This window comes from Crocuta crocuta, unplaced genomic scaffold (assembly GCF_008692635.1).
Source record: "Crocuta crocuta isolate KB4526 unplaced genomic scaffold, BGI_CrCroc_1.0 scaffold90, whole genome shotgun sequence".
NCBI lineage: Eukaryota > Metazoa > Chordata > Mammalia > Carnivora > Hyaenidae > Crocuta > Crocuta crocuta.
Window position 1 is genome coordinate 4,438,742 of NW_027527449.1, and position 23,379 is coordinate 4,462,120.

At 47.1% G+C, this 23,379-nt stretch overlaps 1 protein-coding gene across 1 annotated transcript in view; it reads right to left on the reverse strand.

Annotated features, from left to right (window-relative positions):
• Positions 1–20,139, reverse strand: part of ENPP6 (ectonucleotide pyrophosphatase/phosphodiesterase 6) — a 150,593-nt gene extending 130,454 nt beyond the window's left edge. The window contains exon 1 of the mRNA XM_077761972.1: positions 19,980–20,139. Within this exon, the coding sequence (XP_077618098.1) occupies positions 19,980–20,040 (61 nt within the window). The 5' untranslated portion in view covers positions 20,041–20,139. The remainder of the gene's footprint in view (positions 1–19,979) is intronic.
• Between the last annotated feature and the right edge of the window lie 3,240 nt (positions 20,140–23,379).

Consider the following 23,379-nt stretch of genomic DNA (forward strand, 5'->3'; position numbering starts at 1 on the left):
AATTATAATGCCAAAGAAACCACAAACCTGGCCAAAGCCTGTGACAATTCAAACCCATAAATCATTCCCTAGACCCTTGAAAATGCACATACAGGAATCGGGTGGTGAGCGCCGTAGAGCCTGACAAAGAGAAGGCTTTTCACACCTGCTTCAAATGTGGCCCAAGAGGAAAGTGGACAAGAAGGAATCTTCCAGAGGAGGACCTGGAGCCAGAGAGGATGGTGGCCAAGGGAATTTCTTCCAGAGGAGAGCTGGAGATGCCAGGGGGGGCTGATCACAGAACCCGCCGCACATCGCGACAGGGAGATCGCTCTCTGCAAACCCTCCGTGCAGGACCTGAATGCCACAGACGGTGGCTGCTGCGTGTCTCCCTTCGCCATTTCCCGTGGGAGTTTGTACTGTGATGATCTCGTTCCTACTCCATCATGGGGGAGGGCGGCAGGCAAACAGCTGGTCTTTTGGTTGTTGGACCTCAAGGCCGCCCAGCTGGACCTGTTCAAAGGCCTCCCCATCACCCAGAATGGCACTCTGGTTTGTTTCCCCTGGGGGCAGGTGCATTTATTCTCCATGTGAAGAAGGTGTGCATGAGGAAGTTTGTAGCCAGAAAGCTGGACTGTGGCCAGAGCTACTAAACTGTCCCCTGGCATCTAGTCTCCTCTTGTTCAAAGTTTTAGCTGGGCATGGCGCTTCCCTGGCTAGAGACCCTCCTTCCCAGCCTCCCTTGCAGGGAAGAGTGGCCATGTGACTCGATTTGGGATGTAAGCAGAAGTTACATCTCCTTAAAGGCAAAACTGTTCACTCTGCATTTCTTCTTTCCACCTTCCCGTGGAAGGAGAAAAGAACAGCCACAGAGGATCCAGAGAGAAGACTCCACAGCTGAAAGTCCCTCCGGCCTGAGTGCCTACTGATCCTGCGAAGCAAGGCCCGTCGGCCATCCCCAGCCCTTTGAAGGTTAACGAGAAAAAGAAAACTAATCTTCTATTTTGTTCAAACCATTCTATTTTGGCATCTCTTTGAGATGGGCCTCACACTTAGATACTGTTTCCATACATCCAATAATTTTTAAAATATATATATTTTGTTTGCAATGCCTTTGATCCTCATATATTTTTCCACTTATCCATCCTGTCTTCTATTTTTTTTTTATTTCTTTTTACATTTATTTATTTTTGAGAGACGGAGCTCAAGTGGGGGAGGGGCAGGGAGACAGGGAGACACAGAATCTGAAGCAGGCTCTAGACTCTGAGCTGTTGTCAGCACAGAGCGGGACACAGGGCTCGAACTCACAAACTGTGAGGTCATGACCTGAGGCAAAGTCAGATGCTTAACCGACTGAGCCACCCAGGAGCCCCTCCTGTTTTCTATTTCTAAGGCATAACTAAAAACAAGAGGGCTGGCTTCTCAAAGACGTATTACAAACTTACAATCACATGTGAGACCCTTCCACCTCCTCAAAACACATCAGCACATCCCTTTCACTAACAGCGGTGTTGCAACAATGCTTCCCGGGATGAACCAGAATCACTGTGTAAACGTAAAAGAGGGAGGGGAGGAACGTGTGTATTATTACCTAATACGCCCTCAAGTGTCTGGAAGCCATCACAGCTTCGGGCTAAAGTCATTCTGTTTCGTTCCTACTGGGTCCCTTCTGCAGTCACGATATCCCGGACATGACTATCTTGTCTCTGTGCCGGATTTTTCTCTGTAGTGCTCCAACTGCAGTCACGTGATTACCACAGTAGCCATTTTACATCACAGACATCAATCCCTTCATTACAGAAGTGGCATTTTTTGAACCATGAGCTGTCAGGAGCAAATCTTATGTGAGGGAACCCAGAACTCTCTAACAGGGAAGACGTACCTGGTCCCCATTTCAGAACAATATTGTTCAGATGACACGAGGTTCCAACAGGGCGTGTCTGGGTGAGCAGTGGCCACTATCTTAGACCCTATGTGACAACACTTGGAGACCTGAAATCTCTGGGATTCTATGCTTTTGTACAGTATAACTTCTTTAAAAAAAAAACAAACTTATTTTGAGAGAGCTCATGAGCGTAAGTTAGAAAGAAGCAGAGAGAGAGACTCCTAAGCAGGCCTCATGCTGTCAGCGAAGAGCCTGAGTGGGGCTCAATCCCATGACCTTGGGAACATGACCTGAGCAGAAACCAAGAGCTGGATGCTTAACCGACTGAGCCACCCAGGTGCCCTATATAGTGTAAGTTCTGACAATTTATTGGGCATTCTGTCCACAAAGTTTCCCTTCAGGGAGAAAAGACAGAAAATTTTTTAATTTTAAGCTGCCAGTGCAGCTTAAAAGGAAAAAAGGATCCTTGCCTTAGCATGGCATGGGTAGTCAACTATGGAAGAGGGAGCCAAGGGGATGATGGTGAAAGTTGATCACTGAGGCCTGCACTGGGGATGAGTGCGGGAATTTCCCCTTCACTGTCCACCTGTCAGGTCAGCCCTGAATCCCATTTTTTAAATATAAACAGTGTTTTCATCCATCTATACCCACAGACAAAAGTGGCCTCAGTTCTTCAAAGAGTTGTCTCCCTCTAGCGGCCAAAGATTTTTCTTAAAAAAGACTCAGGCCGCAAAGCAGCATGGGTCCACTAAGAACATAGAACCTTTACATTTTTGTGGAGAATGTGGAAATAATCCTTGATTTTGAGAAATATCATTAGAGTATTTAACTGTATAAGCATATTTGCCATAAATCTGGGAATGATAATATCAATTTTCATAGGGCTGTTATGAGAACTAATCTGAGCTCAATAAACAACCAACAGGGATGTGGTGATGCTGCAGCTGGGAGGCAGGCCAGGCGCACTCACTGGGAAGACAGCGGCTTTGGCCCAGCAGCACAGAAGTAAAATGGCATGTGTAGCAACATGGATGGACCTGGAGGGTGTTATGCTGAGCGAAGTAAGTCAGGCAGAGAAGGACAGATACCATATGTTTGCACGTATAGGAGGATTAGGAGGAACTTAACGGAGGACCATGGGGGAGAAGAAGGGGGTAAATGGTGGGGGAGAGGGAGAGAGGCAAACCATGAGAGACTCTTGAATGCTAGAACAAACTGAGAACTGATGGATGTGGGGGGGGGGGGGGAGATGGGCATGGAGGAGGGCACTTGTGGGGATGAGCATGGAGTGTTATATGGAAACCAATTTGACAATAAACTATTTGTAAAAAAAAAAAAAGTAAAATGGCAAATGATTATATGTCATGGACCCTCACTATCATTCCCAAATAGCTGAAACCAAGAACCTGCAAATCTTCAGAGGTCAAGACTGTGGCTATAGGGACTGCTCCTGACCAACCGGGATTGCACTGGGGTCGACAGAATAATGGCTCCCCCAACGATGTCCTTGTCCTGATTCCTGGAACTTGTGTGTAAGGTAGGTTCCGCGGCTAAGTGGGATTAATGTAGCAGATGGAGTTACAGTTGCTAGGGAGGGGCACCTGGGTGGCTCAGTCGACAAAACATCCGAAAGCATCCGGGACTCTTGATTTCAGCTCAGGTCATGATCTCAGGCTTTGTGAGATCAAGTGCCGGGTAGGGCTCTGTGCCGACAGAGGGGAGCCTGTTTAAGATTCTCTCTAAGCCTCCCTTGCTTGCGCGCGCACACACACTCTCTCCCTCTCTCTCTCTCTCAAAACAAATAAACATTTTTAAAAAGTCAGTAGGGAGAATATCCTGGACAATGAAATTACAAGGGTCCTTAAATGTGAGAGAGAGAAACAGAAAAGGGGTCAGAGTGATGTGCTGTGAGAACTGGAAGAACCTGAACCAATGTCACTAGCCTTGAAGAGGGAGGAAGAAGGCATGGGTCAAGGAGCCAGGGAACCCTCTAGAAGCTGGAAAGGTCAAGGAAATGGATTCCCCCTGAGAGTCTCCAGAAATGAACACAGTCTTGCTGACACCTTGACTTCAGCCTTGTGAGGTTTTAGATTTCTGACATCTAAAACTGCTAAGATGATAAATGTACAGAGTTTAAAGCCCCTAAATTGGCAGTATCTTGTTACAGCAGCAAAAGGAAACTGATATGCACCTTAACTGCCTTCCCGGAGGAAATGGGAAATACTGTCAGATGCTGCATTTCGCTCTTCAGAAATGACCTGCCAGTAAGCCTCGTCCCACGGGCTGCGAAGACTCAAATCTGACTGAGATCCAGGCACGAGAACATGGGGACACACACACACACACACACACACACACACACACACACCCCCAAAGAGGACAGCTAGGCAGTGCTCCTTCCCACATGAGATGGGCTGGTCCAGCCATTCTCCCAAAGCCTGGCCAGGTGCTAAGCACACTTGCAAGCTCAACAGGTGTCTTCTCGTTCAGAATGAGAGGGTTGGGTTAAAAAACCACGTTGCTCCCGTCCAGCTCTACAAATTCCATGAAACTAGAGTTCTCAGTTTTTCAAGCGGCTGATAAAGGAACGATGATACTTTGGTTCCTGCAACTGTCTGTTCCATGCTACTTGCATCAGAGCAAAACCCAGGGCTTTTACTAGAAGTCTTTTCCAGCCGTTTAGCTGGATACGAACTCCTGCTTCCTGCTGTGAGGAAGAAATGTGGAGAAAACCATGGATGCTCTTCCCCACTACCCCTAGCCACATCCCCCCCACAAAGGGCTTTCCTTCAGCTTCTCCTGAGCTCCCAGGAAGGCAGCCACCACGGGCTCACAAGTTTACACACACCGCACGAGGGAAAGTGTGAGCAGAAGTGTCCTACGGCCAGACAGGCTGCTGGGGAACGAAGGCCCTGAACGAGGGGCCGAAGCTCTGGAGCCTTCCGGCTGAACCTTCCCCTGGCAACGGCACTATGCCTTGGGCTTCCTTAACTAAGTCCCCAGTAAGTTGGAGGCTTGGGGCCTGCAAAGTGTGGTACCGTATTCCACTAAACCCCAAATCACCACTGTTGTGCTGCTTAAGGACTTCTTACGGGCGGGCCGTTCCCAGAATGAGTCACAGAAACATTTATTTCCCAAGCAGACCACTCTGCACATGGGCCATGACAGCCGCCCAGGGGGCTGGGGTCCCACAGGGTTTTGTGAGGTGCCTCCACCATTTGCATTTAGTTGTCTTTCTGGAGGGCTCTGCTCCTCCAGAGCAGAGATCTCCCTCTGCCTGCACGGTCGGTAAAAATCCTTTTCCGGCTTAAAATCTGCGGGGAAACATTTCCTCATGGGTGTGAGGCACCTGCGTCGTGTTTCTGTGGAAACCCCAGCTGCTCCATGGGCCCAGTTGTCCATTCCTACTGCCCAGTCCCTTTCACCTCACCAGTAACTTTAAAGTGAACTGTCCCCTTCCCTTCTGACTTTCAGAAGCTGAAATGGCTTCGTGGAACACAGAATACCCATATGCAAAAACTCACAGAGCCAAACCCAAAACGGTCATTTCATATTATGTGGCCTTTAAAGACGAGAGCCACTCCACCACGAAGACAGGCTTGGTGAATTCTCGGAGAAGGACCAGGTACACCCGTGGAGAGAAGGGCTCGGAGGCCGCACCCAAGCTCGACTGTCAGGGCTGCGACTGACTGGCCACGCCCAGCCCAGACCCGGGGGAGGCCATGAAGGCACTGCTCCCCCTGAATCACACACGGTGCGTCCACTCCGGAGCAAAGCAGTGCGGTCAGTCTGTCATTCACATGGGCTTCTAGGAGCTCCCATCCAGGGATCAAGCAAGAACGGTACAGGAGTCACTTCAGATCCTCCCAGGGCACAGCAGCCCCCAGAGCCCGGTTCCCCGGGGCACGGGCACCAGCGTCCCATTCCTTTTCCCTGGGGTAAGCTCTGTGCTTGTCTTGAGCATTTGATATAAAACATTCCGAGGTAGCCCCATCCTTAAATGGGGACCCACTGTGCAGACAGCAGAGGCAGAGAGTATCTCATTTCCCCTCCTTGGAGCTCGGGACTCCAGACATATTAATTACGAGTTGTGTTGTTGTGAGGCAGCTGGCTGGCTCAGTCGGTTAGGCGTCCGGCTCTTGATTTCAGCTCAGGTCATGATTCCACAGTTCATTAGTTCGAGCTATACGTCGGGCTCTGCGCTAAAGGCAAGGAGCCTGTTTGGGATTCTCCCTCCCTCTCTCTCGCTCTCTCTAAATAGTAAACTTTAAAAAAAAAAAAGACGTTTTGTTGCTGCTGCAAGCAAAGGGAAGCAGGCTTGCATGAGCCCAGGTGAAGTGGAGACCACTCTCGAGAGCCCTGGGGACAGCAGTCTCCCTCCAGAGAGGAACAGGAAGCCACCAGGCCTCGGCGACAACGCTCCCGGCAAGACCCTCCCACCATCTCTGGAGTCCGCTTCCCTTTGCCATTCAGTTGAGACTCTCCCCTTGGCTCTTCCAGGTAAGTAAGCGGTCTCTGTCAGCTCCCGGCCCTCCAGCTCCCGGCCGGTGCTGCGATCCTCCCTGCAGCCCAATTCACAAAGTCCAGGAGGCATTCCTACCGGCCTGGCTCGCACAGGTAGGCCGTCAGGACCGACCACTGCCATCAGGGCTAAGATAGTTTGGCTGAACCTGGATACAGGTGCCCACACCTGGATCACTTAGCTTGGGGAAGGCACCGGCTGGGGACCCACAGCTGTCCCCAGAGGCCCAGCACTAAGTATCAGGGCTCCTCCTAGATAATGAGCAGAGTGACCACAGGTTACCGCTCCGGGCAACCACCACCCCATGAGCCAGGGCCAGGCACGGGAAGGGGGACGCAGCCCTCAGCTTACAGGGTGGAGTAGAGGGGTCAGAGTCATCAAAGTCCAGAGACTTTAGGTAATGGAAGTATTTCCAAAACATGGAGTCTGAGGCTGGAGCATCAAACAAAAGAGTAGTAATAATCATAACAGAAGAAGTAGGAGTGGTAAGAAAACTAATACCAGTCACTGAGCATCTATTTTGTGCCAAACATATAAAAAAGCACTTGACATGTTCTATTTCTACCTTTATAATCCTGCAAGGTGATGCCATGAGGCCTATTTTGCAGTAAGAAAATTAAGGTTCACCAGACAATAAGACACCCTCCTATAGCTCTTATATAAGCGCCAGAAATGGTTCTAAAGCAAAGGGCCTGGAAAGACGATCAAGCAGGATGGAGTAAGTCAGGAAGTTCGTTCCTGTGATTCCCTGAGGCAAACAAGCTGACCGAGAAAAAGCCTTCCTGGAGGGATCATCCTGCGCCTCTGGGTGAGGGGGCTTGCTAAGGAAATGTGCCAGCCTGGAGAAAGTCAGTGTAAAACGTGGGACATTTTTTGGGGGGGGGGGGGCGCTAGTCCTGATTCACCTGTTGTTCCGACATCTGTATGACCAGCACCTCCTTTCCCTCCAGAAGCAGTGGTGTTCTGGTCAGCGTTTAAAGGCAGGTCTCAATATAGAGACACACGTGGATATGTGTAGATAACATGTGTATCTGATATGTGTAAATCTGATACCACCAACATATGCACACCTGACACAAAGGATGTATAGCATGCAATCTACAATAATAAAACATACACTATACTTTGTTGAAAATTCCATCTGTCCAACTAATTCTCAAAGAATGCTTTTGTTGGTTTTTGCCAAAATCCTGTATCCATAGCCAATCTACAGGTTCAACTGTGATCTGACAAGTGGAGCTGCACTGTTTTCCCGCTAAACTGTTGACAGAAAACCGCTCATTCTTTTCCCAATACATTGTCATTGAATCTAACAGGTGACCCACGATTAAACTATTTCTCTTTCTTGTACATGTTACACTCCGAGAGTCTAAACAGAAACTTCTCTCAGCTTCAGTGCAATGACTGCAACAGTGCCACCCATCTTCACAGGGTTACAGGGATGACAGCCCTGTCCGAATCTGCATGCTTTGACAGCAGCGGTATGTGACGCCCGGCTCCGGAACGCACAGAGACGCGAAGCAGCAGACTCGCTGCTCGCTGCCTGGACGAGCCAACCTGGGCGCAGCACTGAGACGATGCCTGAGTCCAGCACGGTGTCAGAGAGTCTACCTTTTTGGAGAATATTTCCAACCCTCCCTATAACTGCAGTGCTGGTGACTGTCCCATTAGGATATCAGGGGCCAGCCAAGCCGAGGGAGAAAGGAAAGGTCTGTGGGAGAGGCTCTGCCTCCCAATCCATGACCTGGGCTCTGGGTTATGTGGACTCTGCAACTTTTTAGCTGTTCCTCACTGGTGAACGGACAGGGATGCTCAAGGACAACTTAGGAGACGCTGCCCCTGTGACCTAAGCGGACTGGCGCGATCTTTTGGGTGTTGCAGTTTCTCGACTTTTTACAACCAGGGAGTAGATGTTCTGATGACTGCGCTGTCCCTGGGAGCAACCTGACTCTGTACTTACAAAACCAAATTTATCTCACACTTTTGGGGGCTTTGTAGTACAGGAAAAAGCCACTCCCAGCTTGGACACTTAGGTGAGTAAGCTCTTCAAGGTCTCTCGATACCACTTCTTTAGCTATACAATAGAAACAGCAAGGGCACTAATACTTAATCCACAGTCTTGTGCTTTAATTAATTTGAGATGCTTTAATGAATTAACTAAGTGAGATTAAATGAGATAACACACATGAAGGAACCCTTGGAAACTACAACTGTTAAGACCCTGGTGTCACGCTGCTTAAGTGTCACTAACATTTAAAAGTAGTGGCATCAGTAAAGATGGCCGACAGGGCTGCACCAGAGGCCACACAGGAACGCGGGAGCAGCAAGAAAGGGGGCTTTGTGATGGTCTGAGATTTCCTGTTCATGATTAGGACAGAGCAGAGATATGAATACTTGAGAAGGTTCAAAATAAATTTTAAAACATCTCCACAATCCTAGAAGAAATGCTTAATTTTCTCAAAGTTGGGTCTTCCCAGTTATTTTAGATTTTTTAAAAAAGATTTTCTAATATTTATTATTTATTTCCGAGCGAGAGAGACAGACAGACCCATGAGCAGGGAGGGGCAGAGAGCGAGGGAGACACAGACTCCGAAGCAGGCTCCAGGCTCTGAGCTGTCAGCACAGAGCCCGACGCGGGGCTCGGACCCACAAACGGTGAGATCATGACCTGAGCCGAAGTCAGACACTAACCGACTGAGCCACCCAGGCGCCCGTTTTAGAATTATTCTAGAAAAATGAATAATGTTCAGTACATAATACTCCCCTAACGTTACCCACCTGTCCATTCCCAGTTCTCAACTCAACAACTCTTTCATGGAGCCCGTCCTCCCTGTAGGATACTGTATCAGGTTTGGAGGATTCCTGTCCTTGAAAAGTTCCTACTAAGTCACTTTCTAAAAACTAAGAATATGCAGGTTTTTATGTGAACCACGACTCACTCCCATCGTGTAATTTCTGAGTGCTCAGATGTAAGGACACTGTCATGCCAGCCCTCGGCCGAGAGGAAACGCCCCATCAACAAGGACACGCTGGGGATGGAGGGAAGGATCAGTCTCTGCAGGGCGGGGCCTCCATCTGCCTGAGCCCGCACCCGCACCCTCGCACCCTCGGACGGATGGGGAACAGGAAAGGCGAGCTTCGGAGAATGGCTGAGAAAACAGGGCGGCCGGCACAGTGTTCTGTGAGGAGAAGACTGCGTTCGGTGAGTGTGGGGGCTGCTGTGGGCTTGCTCGCTCTTGCCTTTGTTCTCGGCCCAAAACTGAATGCTGTCGGGTCGGTGCTTTACCTGAGGCCAGTGACGGAGAACATGAAGCCGGTACTTGGCTTTAAGTGTGTCACCTTAACGGGCTGTAAACTGACATAAGGACTCCTTCACGTGTAACAGATTCTAGCTCAATTTGAAACAAACATTTAAATGTAAATCGAACAGGTTTGTAATTATGGTCTAAATAAATAGACTTATCCCCTAATGAACAGGCTACTCTACACATATAGTTCTAATCCTCAATCAATCGCTACAAATATGGAGGTCATTTGGTCACTTATTTTGGAGAAGACTTTTTTTTCAGCTCTGTGTCATCATCACCGATGGGAGGGAAACTTAGCCACATGCTTCTTCCTCCTGGGAAACATGCATACTCGTGGGCCCAGTAATATTCTCTCTAGGAATATAATTTAAGGAAGGAATTAGATATATGGAAAAGACTGATATACAATACGTTCACATGAGTGCTATCAAAGTAAAAACGTCGGTTATAAAATTATATTTTTGCCAAGAGAATTGAATATTGACAAACCATTAAACAGCATGTTTCCAGGCCTCATGTTTTGGGAATATCTAATGTTTACAGAAATAAACAGGATGTAAAACTTTATAATAAAATGTCACATGTAAGACACATAGTGTATTTATTATATATATAATAATACATTATATATACACATACACCTTTCATATATAAAAAAATCAGGAAGGAAATACACTAAAAATACTAATGGTGGTTTTCTCTAGGTGGTGGGATTATGAGTGGTTTTTATTTTTTAACACTGCTTATCTGTTTGTTCAAGTTTCCCTAATAAGCCTAAAAACCTGCCGAGAAGAAAGAGTACGTTGGCCAGGTTGACACATAGCTCCTATGACAATTATGCGTACAACTCTAAAAAAATAAATTGACATTATTTTTAATATCTTAACATAAATATCTTGTGGCAAAAAAAAAAAAAAAGAAGAAGACCATGATGAAAAATTTGCCAAGTATAGAAAAGCAAAATTATCTGGTAAAGCATCACCCAGAACTCCACCAGTCAGAGGGAAATGCAATTAATATCCACGGACAGACTGCCTGGGTGGCTCTGCGCTGTGCCACGGAGTCCTACACTCACCTGGACTGACTGGGTCCTCCCCTCCAGGTGGGGGACCGGAATAGAACCCCCTTCCCCTCTTGAATAAATCCTTTTGCATTTGAGACTTCCACCTAATATTCCACCTGAAGAAAGGCTCCAAGAAAAAATAAGTACTAAAAGAACTGGAGACTGCACTATTCAACCTCCTCCCTAAAGCTAAACCCTCAGGTTGTTTCTAGTTTTTCTCTAACATAATGGCAGGCTGAAGATAAAGCTTCTTTTCTTTTCTTTTTTTTATTTTTTTTTTTAATGTTTTATTTATTTCTAGGAGACAGAGACAGCGTGAGCAGGGGAGGGTCACAGAGAGAGGGAGTCACAGACTGAAACAGGCTCCAGGCTCTGAGCTGGCAGTCAGCACAGAGCCCGACGCGGGGCTCGAACCCACGAACCGCGAGATCATGACCTAAGCAAAAGTCGGACGCTTAACCGACTAAGCCACCCAGGCGCCCCATAACGCGTATTCTCTAAAGCTCTTGATGTGGCCCAATCACACATACAAAGGTCGACCAGTTTACACTCCCATCAGCTTGTTCATCTACACTGAGCAAACATTTTTTAAAAATGACCTTTGTAGGGGCGCCTGGGTGGCTTAGTCGGTTAAGCGTCCGACTTTTGCTTAGGTCATGATCTCGCGGTTCGTGGGTTCAAGCCCTGCGTCGGACTCTGTGCTGACTGCCAGCTCAGAGCCTGGAGCCTATTTCGGAGTCTGTGTCTCCCTCTCTCTCTGACCTTCTCCTGCTCACACTGTCTCTCTCTCTCTCCTAGAAATAAAAATAAAAATATTTTTAAAAAATGATCTTTGTTAATTTCAAAGATTTAAATTACAGTCCCTCGGGGCACCTGGGTGGCTCAGTCGTTAAGAGTCCGACTCTCAGTTTCAGCTCAGTTCATGATCTCACAGTTTCGGGAGTTCAAGCCCTGTATCAGGCTCTGCACTGACTGGGATTCTCTCTCTCTCCCTCTCTCCCTTCCCCTCCCCCACTCACACTGTCTCTGTCTCTCTCAAAATAAAACTTAAAAACTTTTTAAAAAATAAATTTAATTAATTACAGTCCCTCGTTTGTGCTTACCCATCTTAAAGGCCGTTTCCTCCTCTCTGACTACTTCTTCCCAGAACCTTCCATCAGCAGAATCCCCTCTGAGGAGGACGTGGACTCCCCATGACTAAAGTGCCTGGAGCTGTCCACACACCCTGTGCCTGGATTTTCTTCTCCCTAGGCCCCAGGCCAGCCACATGACCTGACTTCAGAGAGGGCCAAGTGTGTGGACGAAGTTTCCCTATGAGAAACGGCAGGTGCTAGATCTGACATCCCTCTTCCTTCTGAAACACACTCTAGAACCACAGGATCTCAGAAGGGGATGGTGCCCTGAAAAGTAGTCTTCCTTCAGGCCTCTGGTTACAGAGATAAAGGCTCTGAGCCCTGTAGTGGGAAACAAGTGTACCAGTTAATGATATGGCCCCCAGGTACTGGGGTCTTAGCCCAGGGTTCTTCCCACCACCAGCCTCCAGCTGCCTCTCTAACCATCAAACAGCAGCCAAAGTGAGCCCTGACCCTCTATCCTATCTGATCATGCTCTAGAAAAGGCGTGTCACCATCGTCCAGATGGAAGGAGAACTCACAAGAGCTCCTAATCCAGTGGGTGAAGAGAAGCTGAAATCTAGCTGGAGCAGAGGGACAGAAAATCAAAGCAGAAAGAAAACAAATTGGTAGATGTTCCCCTGAAACTGGCAAGTTCCTAGAACTCAACTTTAAAAGTCAGCCTATAAATGACCACTAGGTGGAGCTCTATTTTCAAAATAAAGTATTAATCCTTGAGCTATGAACTGGGTTTCAGCTCAAATGGTTGAAAATATCAAAGACTACTACAAGGATTTGCGTGCCAAATCCACTGGCTCCCGTCCAGATTTTATGCCAATCTAAAGTCTATCGTCTATAGTGTCCCCATGAGCTAAACCTTTCCATTTTGGTCCCTAGATTACAGCCTTAAAAGTAAATACAATGGGTGTGTGTGTGTGTGTGTGTGTGTGTGTGTTCAAACCAGAGAAGTTACAAACATGTATTTATCTTGGCAACAGAGACTTTTAAATATATATTTAGAATGTATTCTAACATAAAATATATTTTTATATTATGTATATTAAATGTAAAATATACTTAATATGTCTCTATGTGTAATTGTATTTAGATATATTTAAATGTATTCTAATATACAAACTATATATTTATTGCATTCTATACAATTGCATACTTTATATATTTAAAATCCTTTCTGCGGTAGAGTGATAAATACCTGTTTTGTATCCCCAATTATACATAAGATATCTATTAACTATATTCTCTATTATATTTATGTGTAATATGCTAAATATATTTTATATAATATTTTTAAATACACAGTTAAAATTTTCTCTGTTGCTGAGTGATAGATACATGCTTTGTAACTTCTCCGGCTCTGTTTTCCCCTTAATAATCATCAAAAACCCTGAAAACATAGAAAAGCCCTTTTATTGACCCGTTCAAGGTATTTAATTCTATGTTTCTCTAGCGCACATCTGTTCGCATATAGTTGAAAATAGTAAAGAAAGGGAGGAATTAAATTTAAAGAGAAATAGGCATTGCGTACTGTTCCTTGCTTAATTAGGGCAGAAAGCAGAGGGAAACAAGAGTCTATTGTAGCTACGAGGAAGAAAGGCTTTAATAGCCCCAACCAAATACAAAAATATAACAATCTTCTCGTAATTTCCTTTAGTGCTGGTTTTAACATCCAGATTGAAGGGTGAAAAGAGCATATATTTAGTACTCCTTATTTATGCTGCTTTGAGGAAAATCATGTCAGTGTGGAATGTAAGAAAATAAATTGGGAGGTTTTCATGAGATCTGATCAGCTGATCAGCGGCCCTAACATGCAACTTTTCTCAGACTCCCAGGAAGAAAGAAAACAAAACCTCACAGGCTTGACAACAACCAGGCTTGACAGACAACCTCATGGAAGAAACAGACAGACTCCACTGGCTACACGACAGAGGGAGCCGGGCGGGGGAAACACCTACTGACGCGCTTCTGGTCAAGGCATACTTATCCAGGGTTTCACTTCAGGAGACTGAGACCACCGGGAAAGGTCAGAAGCCGTTCCCACAGGCCCCCGCAGGACCGTGGATCCGAACCCTGAACAAGCAGACAGGCACACAGGTGCTACTCTTTGAGATAACGAGTTCTGGGTGCTTCCACGGCCCATCCCATGCCCTTTTTAATCTAGTTTCATTCAGACGTAGGAACTGAGAAAACGCCAAACTGTGCAGAAAGGAGGAGGAACTGAGGGTAGTTCGTCACCCTGGAGGGAAAACAGTCCCCCACGAGCAAAGCTCACTAAGTAACAGAAGAGTGGGAAAGAAATCTGTTTAGCGGGCTGGAGACACCGGAGTTTTCCAGGCACTTCTGGGACTTGGAATACAGTACCGGAGAGCCGATCAGCGGGGAGGAGCTGGCAGTGTGGTAAAACTGAGCTCCTGGGGGTGAGCATCGGCCGGGAGCTGCGAACAGGAACGTGTGATGTCCCTCTGGCCAGTGCTCAGAGAATGAGACCACACACAACCCGGCTTGCTCTCTCTTAACAGATACCACCTCTGTACGGCGCCACCACACTCGAGGATGAGTAAACACGGGGCGAGGCAGCCTGCAACAGAGCTCATTGTAAAAAGCTGCAGAACAATGGAAAGGGAGTTAATCTTGCTGATCCAGTAGAATAATAGGTCTAAAAATAATAAATAAGATACAGCAGGATCCACGAGATTCAACCAACTGGCATCCTCTATGGGGTACAAAAAGATACTACCTCTATTGAGCAAAAGCAAAAAAGAAAAAAAAAAACCATAAAGAAAGAAGAAGTGGAGATGAAAATGGAGCGGTACGAGATAAACTAATGCTTCCACAGATAATTAAGAACCCAACGTAAGCCAAGCACAGTGTTAGAAGTAGAGAGCCCGGAGATGGGGGCAACAGACGTAAGGCTGCTTTTGCTGCAACTCATACTTTGATGAGATTCACAGACAACAAAATAATAAACAAATAATTTAATATGTGATAACTGCCACACAGAAAATGATAAGGGTGCTGATTTAGGGAATAACACCTACTTAGATAAAGACATCAGGGAAGGCTTCTATAACGGGGTGGTATTTACTCGGAGCCAGCTCTGAGAAGAACAAGAAAAGAATATCCAGAGAAAGCGGTTTGTCCTAAGGTGAAAAAAGGGCTCTGACTGCTTGAGGAACCTAAAAGAGATGAACAGTACAAGATGAATTTGGAAACGCAAGCACTGGCCAGCCACATAGGACCTTTACCGCCAGGAAAAGTATCTTGGATTTTATATATGAAACAAAGTCACTGAGTGTTCATATATATGGATATGGATGTGTGTGTTTGTATATATTTGTATGTATTTATTTGCATTTATACATACATATATACACATATATTTAAATATATATATTAATTACCACTGTATAAAGAATGGACTAGAGACTACAGAGGAAGCAAAAAGATAGAGGGTCTCGACTCAGGGAAGAGATAACTGGGCCTGGAACTGAAGTAACAATGGACAGTCGGAGGGAGACAAACAGGCAGTTTAAACAGGCAGAGGGCAGGAGCACGTGGGTGGCTCAGTGGGTTAAGTGTTCAGCTTCAGCTCAGGTCATGATCTGGCGGCTCCTGAGTTCGAGCTCCAGGTCGGGCTTAGTCCTGACAGCTCAGAGCCTGGAGCCTTCTTCAGAGTCTGTGTCTCCCTCTCTCTCTGCCCCTCCCCCACCTGTGCTCTGTCTCTCAAAAATAAACAAATATTAAAAGAAGAATTTTTTTAAATAAAGAGGCAGAGGGCCAACTCCCAGGATGCAGAGGAAAAGGGAGCAGAGATCAAAAAGACAAGAAAGATGACGGAGAATACAAAACTCTTTTCTGGATCACTGGTATTTCTAAAGGAGAAACCATAGCAATTGAATGAAAACGATAAAGATAAAGGGACAATTTCCTGTAACAAACAATACCCAAGTCTAAAAATGTAAGAATTCATCCTTTGCCAAGGAAAATGAAGAGTCCAGCTGCTGGATATTTCCTTGAGAAATGCCTGAATTTACAAAATAAATAATCAGATTCGTTCAAAGTTATCTGTAGAGAAAAATGTGAAATCAGTGTGGCTTTGGACTTTTGTTCCCTAACAGGAATTCCCAGAAGGCCGTGGAACGACATCTAGGGGTTTGAAACATAACAAGTATGACTCAAGGGTTCTACAGCAAGCTAATATTGCTACTCATGAGAGAAAACAAAAAGGTATTGTCACATATGCAACAGCTAACAAAACGGTACCCACAGAAAAATTACTCATCCCGTCTGAAAAGGGATAGCCCAAGAATGGAGAAGTTATGCTATAGATGGAGTAGGAATATTTTTAATTCAACCATAGGCCTGAGTCTGAAAGGATGTTAAATATATTTTCTTTAATTTTGTTATTTTATTTGAGTGAGAGAGAGAAAGACAGAGAATCTTAAGCAGGCTCCACACTCAGCATGGAGCCGGACCTAATGGTGGGGAGCTAGGCGAGGTGGCTCGATCCTAGGACCCTGGGATCATGACCTGAGCTGAAACCAAGAGTCAGACACTCAACTGACTGAGCCACCCAGGCACCCCAAATATACTTTCAAAATAGAGACCAAATGAGTATATACATTATAGTTCAAAAAAAAAAAAAATTATACAATGAAAAATACGACTAATAAAAATTTTATCTAAAAATTCCACATATTGACAAGAATCAGGAAACGTGAGTGAAAATTTTGACAGTAAGTGAAAATACTCTGACTTATTTTGGTGCATAATTGCATAATTGTTATGAAGAAAATGAATAGGGCGATGGTTCAGACACAGGGGTGAGGAGACCTACTTAGATGAAACAGCCAGGGAAGATCTCTGTAAAGAACTACCGGTTCCTTCTCTTCTGGAGCAGAGGTGCTCTGAAAGAACAGAACACTCATATGTTGGCCTCACAGTATTTAATTAAGTCCAGAACTGACCCACTTGCAAAGATATCACACAACCAGAACTCATAACCGATACAGAAATGAAAAGTAAAAGCACTTTATTCCTTACTTGACTAAACAGACAAGACAGCTTCTCCTTCATCTTATAATTGCAACAGAGTAATGTTTAGTGAGTGTGTACACAAGTGTTAGTATATCATTCAAGTCAAATGGGTACTTATTTGTAAAAGTGAACTGAGTATCTGCTTTAAACAAGGGCAAAGAGCTTTTCTGGCATACTGAAAAGTTTGTTTTCAACAGTTTCAAGGGCAGTTGGCTTAGAACCATCACACCATGAACACTTATTACAGGAAACTACACTGGTGTAAATTTTTTTGGTTGTAGAACACTGCCTGTTCTCTTAAAACTGTAAAACAGTGGGGAGTTCAATATCCACTTAGATCAGAAGCGGGCAAACTTTCCCTGCAAAGGGCCAGATGGTAATTATATTTGGGTAAGCAGCCATATAAAATACAGAGATGAATGGGTGTATCTGGCCAATAAAACTATTTAAAAAAACGAGGAGCAGGCTGGATTTGGCCAGGGCCATAGTTTGCCCACCAATGACTTAGATGATTCTACCAAACCAGCCCTCTCAGCTCATGGAGCTTATTTCTCTAACGATCACGTCCCTCAGCCACTTTCAGGTTCACACCCTGAGCCACAACCATACCAGTTCTAAGAATTGACACCCTCTCTAACCTCAACCCATCTGGCCCACTCCCGGACCACCACCCTTCTCTTTCCTACCTACTCCCTCTACAACCCAGACTCATAATCCCTTGAGCCCATCAGGTCCCTCACCTCACCAGTCCTGACCTCTCTTCTGCACAGACCTTAATCCCATGGGAAATCATCAGCCCCTCCTGGGCATAAACGTTCGGCTCCCTCAACCCTCTTTGGCTTTGTCACTCACTTGGCGAAACTACAACCCTATTTAAATCCAACTCTCCACATACTGTGGAGCTCAATGGGCCTGGAGGAAATCCCAAAGCCACACTGACCGGCCCTTTTAATTCATGACCATAAATCTCAAGTGAGTACTTTCTGTGCCATTTCCCTAACACGGTCAGGCTCCCACTCTGACTTCACACCTTCTGTCCCCAGGAGCCACCAGCACCTCCTCCTCCACCATTCACGAGCCCATGACGAGGCTGATCAATTCACTGTAAGACTAGAAGCTGGCAGAATAAAAGCTCTACCAACACATGCCAGCCAGCTGGCCAGGCCTTCCCTCTTCCTTCACTCACGTGCTACGGCTTCACTTATATTCTAGACCCCATGACCTCCTGTCTACTTAAGGACACCGGTCCAACAATGCCCCCTTCTGCCCCCAAGGCTCCTACTGAATCACTACCACGAGAATGCAAACAGCTGCTGTCTCCTATCCTCTATCCCTCAATCATTCCGGGTGGGGCTGGGAGTGACGGTGGGCTGCAGGGCAGAGACCCTGGTCTGAGTAGGAAGGGCAGGCCGGGTAGAGCCAAGTTGTCCTCATCCAAGAGACAGAACCAGGGCAAAGGGAGATGGAAGCCACGGATGGCCCCAAGGCTGCCCCATTCCCATTCCTCTAACTCTCCAGGCCCGTTGTGAAAGAACAAGAAGTCCCGTCAGTGCCAGCTAAATTCACTTGAAAAGGCCAAGAGCTCAGTCTAGTTTCCAACGGCCTGGGGACTGTGACCTGAGCCCAACTCAGCCTGGGCAGAGAATTTAGATGCTTGTCAGAGAGGCCTATGCTGACTCACTTCTAAGCTCCTGAATTTTATGGCCCTTTTCCTTCTCGTTTTATGGAACAATCCTTAGAAAAAATTCTTGATGGTCTTGATTGCAATCAGAGGAAAAGGATACTTTTCTTTTCTAACAGTGCCACCTGAACAGCTCAGGTGCTGCAAATTCTCACCTGAACAGCTGAGACTGGTGGCTGCAGGATCTGATGCGGCACACCCAGGGGGGACAGCAGAGGGGGGCAGGGAAGGGTGGCAGCTTGGTTTGAGCTCCTTCCCACAGGCTTGGCTCTCCCATCCTGGATGGGAGGAGGGCCTTTCCACTCCAGAAGAATTCTAGAATCAGTTTACATTTTGGGAGAGTCAAAGCGGGAGCTCATCTGGTGTTCTGTGAGTGACATGGAGAATCATCTGTGAGGTCAGGTGGGTAGAGCTGACCCTTGAAAAATGGCAGAGTGGGTCAACGAACCATTGTCAGATGTAGCCATGCCCCATTCAGGACCTCTGGGCATCTAATTCCCACTAATTCAAGGCTTCAGGCCAATGTGGGCATCTTATTGTGGTGTCTCACCTATGCCTGTTCTAGAGATGCCCATGTTTCAGATTTCCCTAGACCTTCACCCTCCCCTCCACCTCTGGATTCCCTACTTCCTAAGTCTATAGGGCCCACTGGCTAAATCTGCAGCCATATTCTGATACAGTCACCACAGAGGCAAATGAAGTCCTTACTACTCCTTGTGTAAGATATCTGGCTTTTTTTGTAGATATACCCAGGAGAAAATGGAGGAGAAACTTGAATGCTGAGAATTTCTGGGTCACTTCCTCAGCATTGGATGTTCACCAGTGGATTTTAGCCAACCCCCGCAGAGGCTCTGTGACCGTCACATATAAATGTCACAAAAATAAGAAAGGCACTTTCAACGTCACTGATGGCCCTTCCAGACCTGTAACCATGGCAACATCAGCGGCACCCTGAAGAAGTGGGGTGGATTCCTCCAGGCCCTGACATGGGTTCCTTCATCTGTTCGCCCTCCCCCCCGCCCCCCCCGGAGCTGTTCTACTCCTTTTTATTTTCCTTTTTGCCCCTTTCTTCCTTTCCTGACCCTCATATTCTGGAATTATTTCTGCCAAATGGGCGCACAGCAGCGTGTCAGCCCCATGTGGGCACACAGGGTTTTTTCTGCTTTGTTCCCTGCTGTGCCTGCTATACCCAGAACTGTGCCGGTCACACAGTGGGTGGACTCTTTGGTGCACAATGAACGAACGCACGAGGAAGCTAACGGTGGTGTCATCATCGCAATTTTAAAGCCCACTAGGGTTACAGGCCGAAGCCCACTGCTTTCCGGACGCCTCGCAGGGGTATCGACAAGGAGTGATTATTTTCTAGAGTCTTACCCTTCCTCCAACACCACGTCTTCACTGGGATGAAACGCAAACTTCCATTGCGAGTCTCCATTTTCGAGGACCACCCACTTCCTAGTCACTGCTCGGAGGCCTGGGAGCCCACACGGCCTCGGGCGTGGGTTTCCAGACAGAACGTGCACGGAGGCCTGGGGACGTGGCTGCACGCCAATTCCACGTGCAGAAACCGTAAAGCCGCAGTGAGAGTCGTCAGGCGTGGCTGTCGTAAAATATGGCTAGTGTAAAGGGTGGGTGCCGTAAAGCGCAGCTGTCGTAATGGCCGGAGGAGGCACCTACCTCTCCGTGGTGGGGTAGATCAGTTCTCCAAGGGTACCCAGAGCGGCGGCCCCGCAGAAGCTCCTACCGCCCCAAGATGCACGCGCCCAAGGGGCGCTGGGTCTCGTGATGGCACCCGAGCCGACACTCCACGCACCTCACGTGCGTCTACTCCTCGGATCCCCCGGAGAACCCTCGGAGACACATACTGTGGTTGGCCCCTTTCGCAGATGAGGGCACCGAGGCTTCGATAAATCAAATGACTTGCCCACACCACACATACTGAATGCAGGACCTAGGAGGTACGCCCGCAGTCTGCCTAGCACGAAAAGGTGTTCTTTTCTGCAGACAACTCTGGGCGAGGGTGACCAGAGTCAGGCACGGTGCTCCGGCTTCGCGCTCCGCGATTCACCGCAGGCTTACTTCCGGAAAGCCCTGTCTCACCTGTGAACACCTTGCACATCAAAACAGCTGCGTAAAAATGTGTTTTGCTCATGCACTCTGTTTTAAATATGTAGCGAACTACCTATATTTAGCATAAGTGAGTGTTTGTGAGTGGTCTTGGAATGTAAATTTGTTTCTGAGTTCCAGCTAGCTTACAAGGGGAATCTTGGTCTTTAGCCTGTTTGTTAAATCAGGCACTTTTCTGAACTTTCTTCCAAAAGAGAAGGAAAGGAATGAGCATTGTTGCCTGTTCACTAGATGCTACCCACTTTACAATACGATTGCATCTAAATCCAGTAGCCCAAAGGGAGAGGCCCGTCCCTCCTTTCATGGGGGAGGAATGGAAGCTTGAGCACAGCCAATGGCAGAATCAGGATTCCGACCCAGTTCCAGTGCCAAAGCTGCACTGTTTCCGTGGCCCCTCCGAGTTGGCTGATGTCCTCCGCGTCTGGAGCTTCCGGGAATGGGCTGAAAGCGGGCTGTCGCTGTCCCACCTGCTCCCCGCAGGAGGAGATACCATGTGGTCAGAGTGCCCGGCCCAGCACAACCCTAAATATCAGCTGCATGTGTTTAGTGAGGCAGCCCCCTCAGAATCGGAAGGAATGCTGCTTTAAAAAACACTGTTGAAGAGAACTCAAGTGAAGGGGCCACCGCAAGCCAGAGACTCCTTGGCCAAACTAGCCAGGCTCTTCTGAGCCCAGTTCTCAACTAGGCCTCAACCTTGGCCTATAAAGACTTGAACAAGACACCACGATAGTTTCTAACAGCTCAAGGCCACATCCCTAGGATGTGCCTAAGCTCCCCCCTCCCCGCCCCTTAAAGTGCTTGTCTGAGCGGAGAAAACTCAAGGCCAGCAAAAGAATTTACTGGTTGCTCCAGCCAACACTTAAAGATGGGGTTCTCGTTTCCCCTTCTCCATGGAAGGGTAGGACCCTAACTTTGATAAATTCCAGTTAACAAACCCAGACGGGCTTCACATGGACCAACCCCCCACTTCTCACTTTTTGTTATTTTTCACTTCCCTGACTCTGTTGAACCCAGCTCGGCCCCCTCCTGGTTGCCTCCTTCTTCCTTTAAAATGCTCAGCTATTTCTGTACCAATCGAAGTTAAATTCCGTTCACACGAGGCTAGTCCCTATTACTGATTAAAATCTGGCCTTACAGTGTCCAGCTCTGTTTATCTTTGACACTAGTCAGTTGAGCCAGACAGAGCTGCCCCCCACCCCCACCCAGTGATTTCCTCTGTTTATACNCCCCACCCCCGCAGTCTGCTGCTGTTGGGGTGCTGCTCCCACAGTCCCAACCCCAACACTAGTCTCAGCAGTCACTCTCCCTTGCCCCCCACTTCCCCCTACCCTCCTCTGCCCTTCCTCCTGGGTTTATACTTCTCATTTCCAGGACAAAAAAAATAAGAGTTGTCTGGAGTTGGGCTGTGGCATGAAATAGAAAAGTCTGGGCTAGATGGGAGTTCAGGCTACTGAAATAGCGCACCCGAGCCCTACTCTTTCAGATCTTACAGAGAACTGTATTAAGGGGCTTGGGAGAAAGCACACTTCTTAGAGCCCAAGAATTGGGTGCTGCTGGGAAAGGAGTCATTGCTGGGGACCAGGGCCTCCATGCTTCCGTGCCTTTGGAGCAGCCTCTGCGGGGGTCAGCACCCACCCGTGAGGAAGACGACCCCTCTGGAAAGGAAGGAAGCCACACTCTTGGGCTCTTTGCCTCCTTGCGGGGGAGGAATCCTTCAGGGCTGGCTTCTTCCCTCAGTCTCCGCTGTCTGCTCTCCAAAAACCACTTCATGTATCTACAAATGGGGTGTCAACTGGGAGTTTCCATAGGACTTGGGTGACTTCCAGATAGTGCAGGGTTTCCTCCTGAGCTGTGCACAAGACCCAGTGTATCGAATGCTTTTAAGTTTTCAGAAGAAGAGTCAGGGATCTCAGATTTTGTTGTCGTTAGTTTGTGACGCGTGTTGAGAATACAGCCCAGCCTGTGAGCCAGGCTCTTCGGTATGAATTTGGGCCCATCCTCTGAGTCTCTAAAGAAAGAAGTTCATCCGTAATGTGAGTTTTTTGGAGTTAGGACATCTAAAGTCCCATTAAACTTTAAATTAATATTTGAACACTTTACAGTATTTATGTTTTCCTGGCACTATGTTGGGCAGACAGTGGTGGCATAAGAAGTCGAATTATGGGACGGGGGATATGCGAGTTTGGAGTATTCCAAAAGAAATAGAAGTTCAACTCCAAAAGCAGTGAGGGGAAAAGTCATCACCCACCTCAGCAAAACTTTATTAAATTACAGTAATCCCAGAAGCTGCTTGGTCACCTTTTTTCATCTTTTTCTCTCCCTTCCTATTCCCCACACTTGTGAGCTAGTCATTTCCCAACCTTGCTACACCTTAGCACTAAGCTTTTTCATTTCTGCAACTCTCCCCATTACTACTAAAAGGGAGGAAGAAAAGTGGAAAGTTCCTGTGCTTGTCTCAGTTATATATGAATCTTTTTTTAATGTTTATTTTATTTTTGAAAGAGAGAGAGAGAAGGTGAGAGGGGGCAGGGCAGGGGGGCAGGCAGAGCGAGAGGGATATAGAGGATCTGAAGTGGGCTCCGCACTGACAGCAGAGAGCCTGATACAGCTGGGCTTGAACTCATGAACTGTGAGATCATGACCTAAG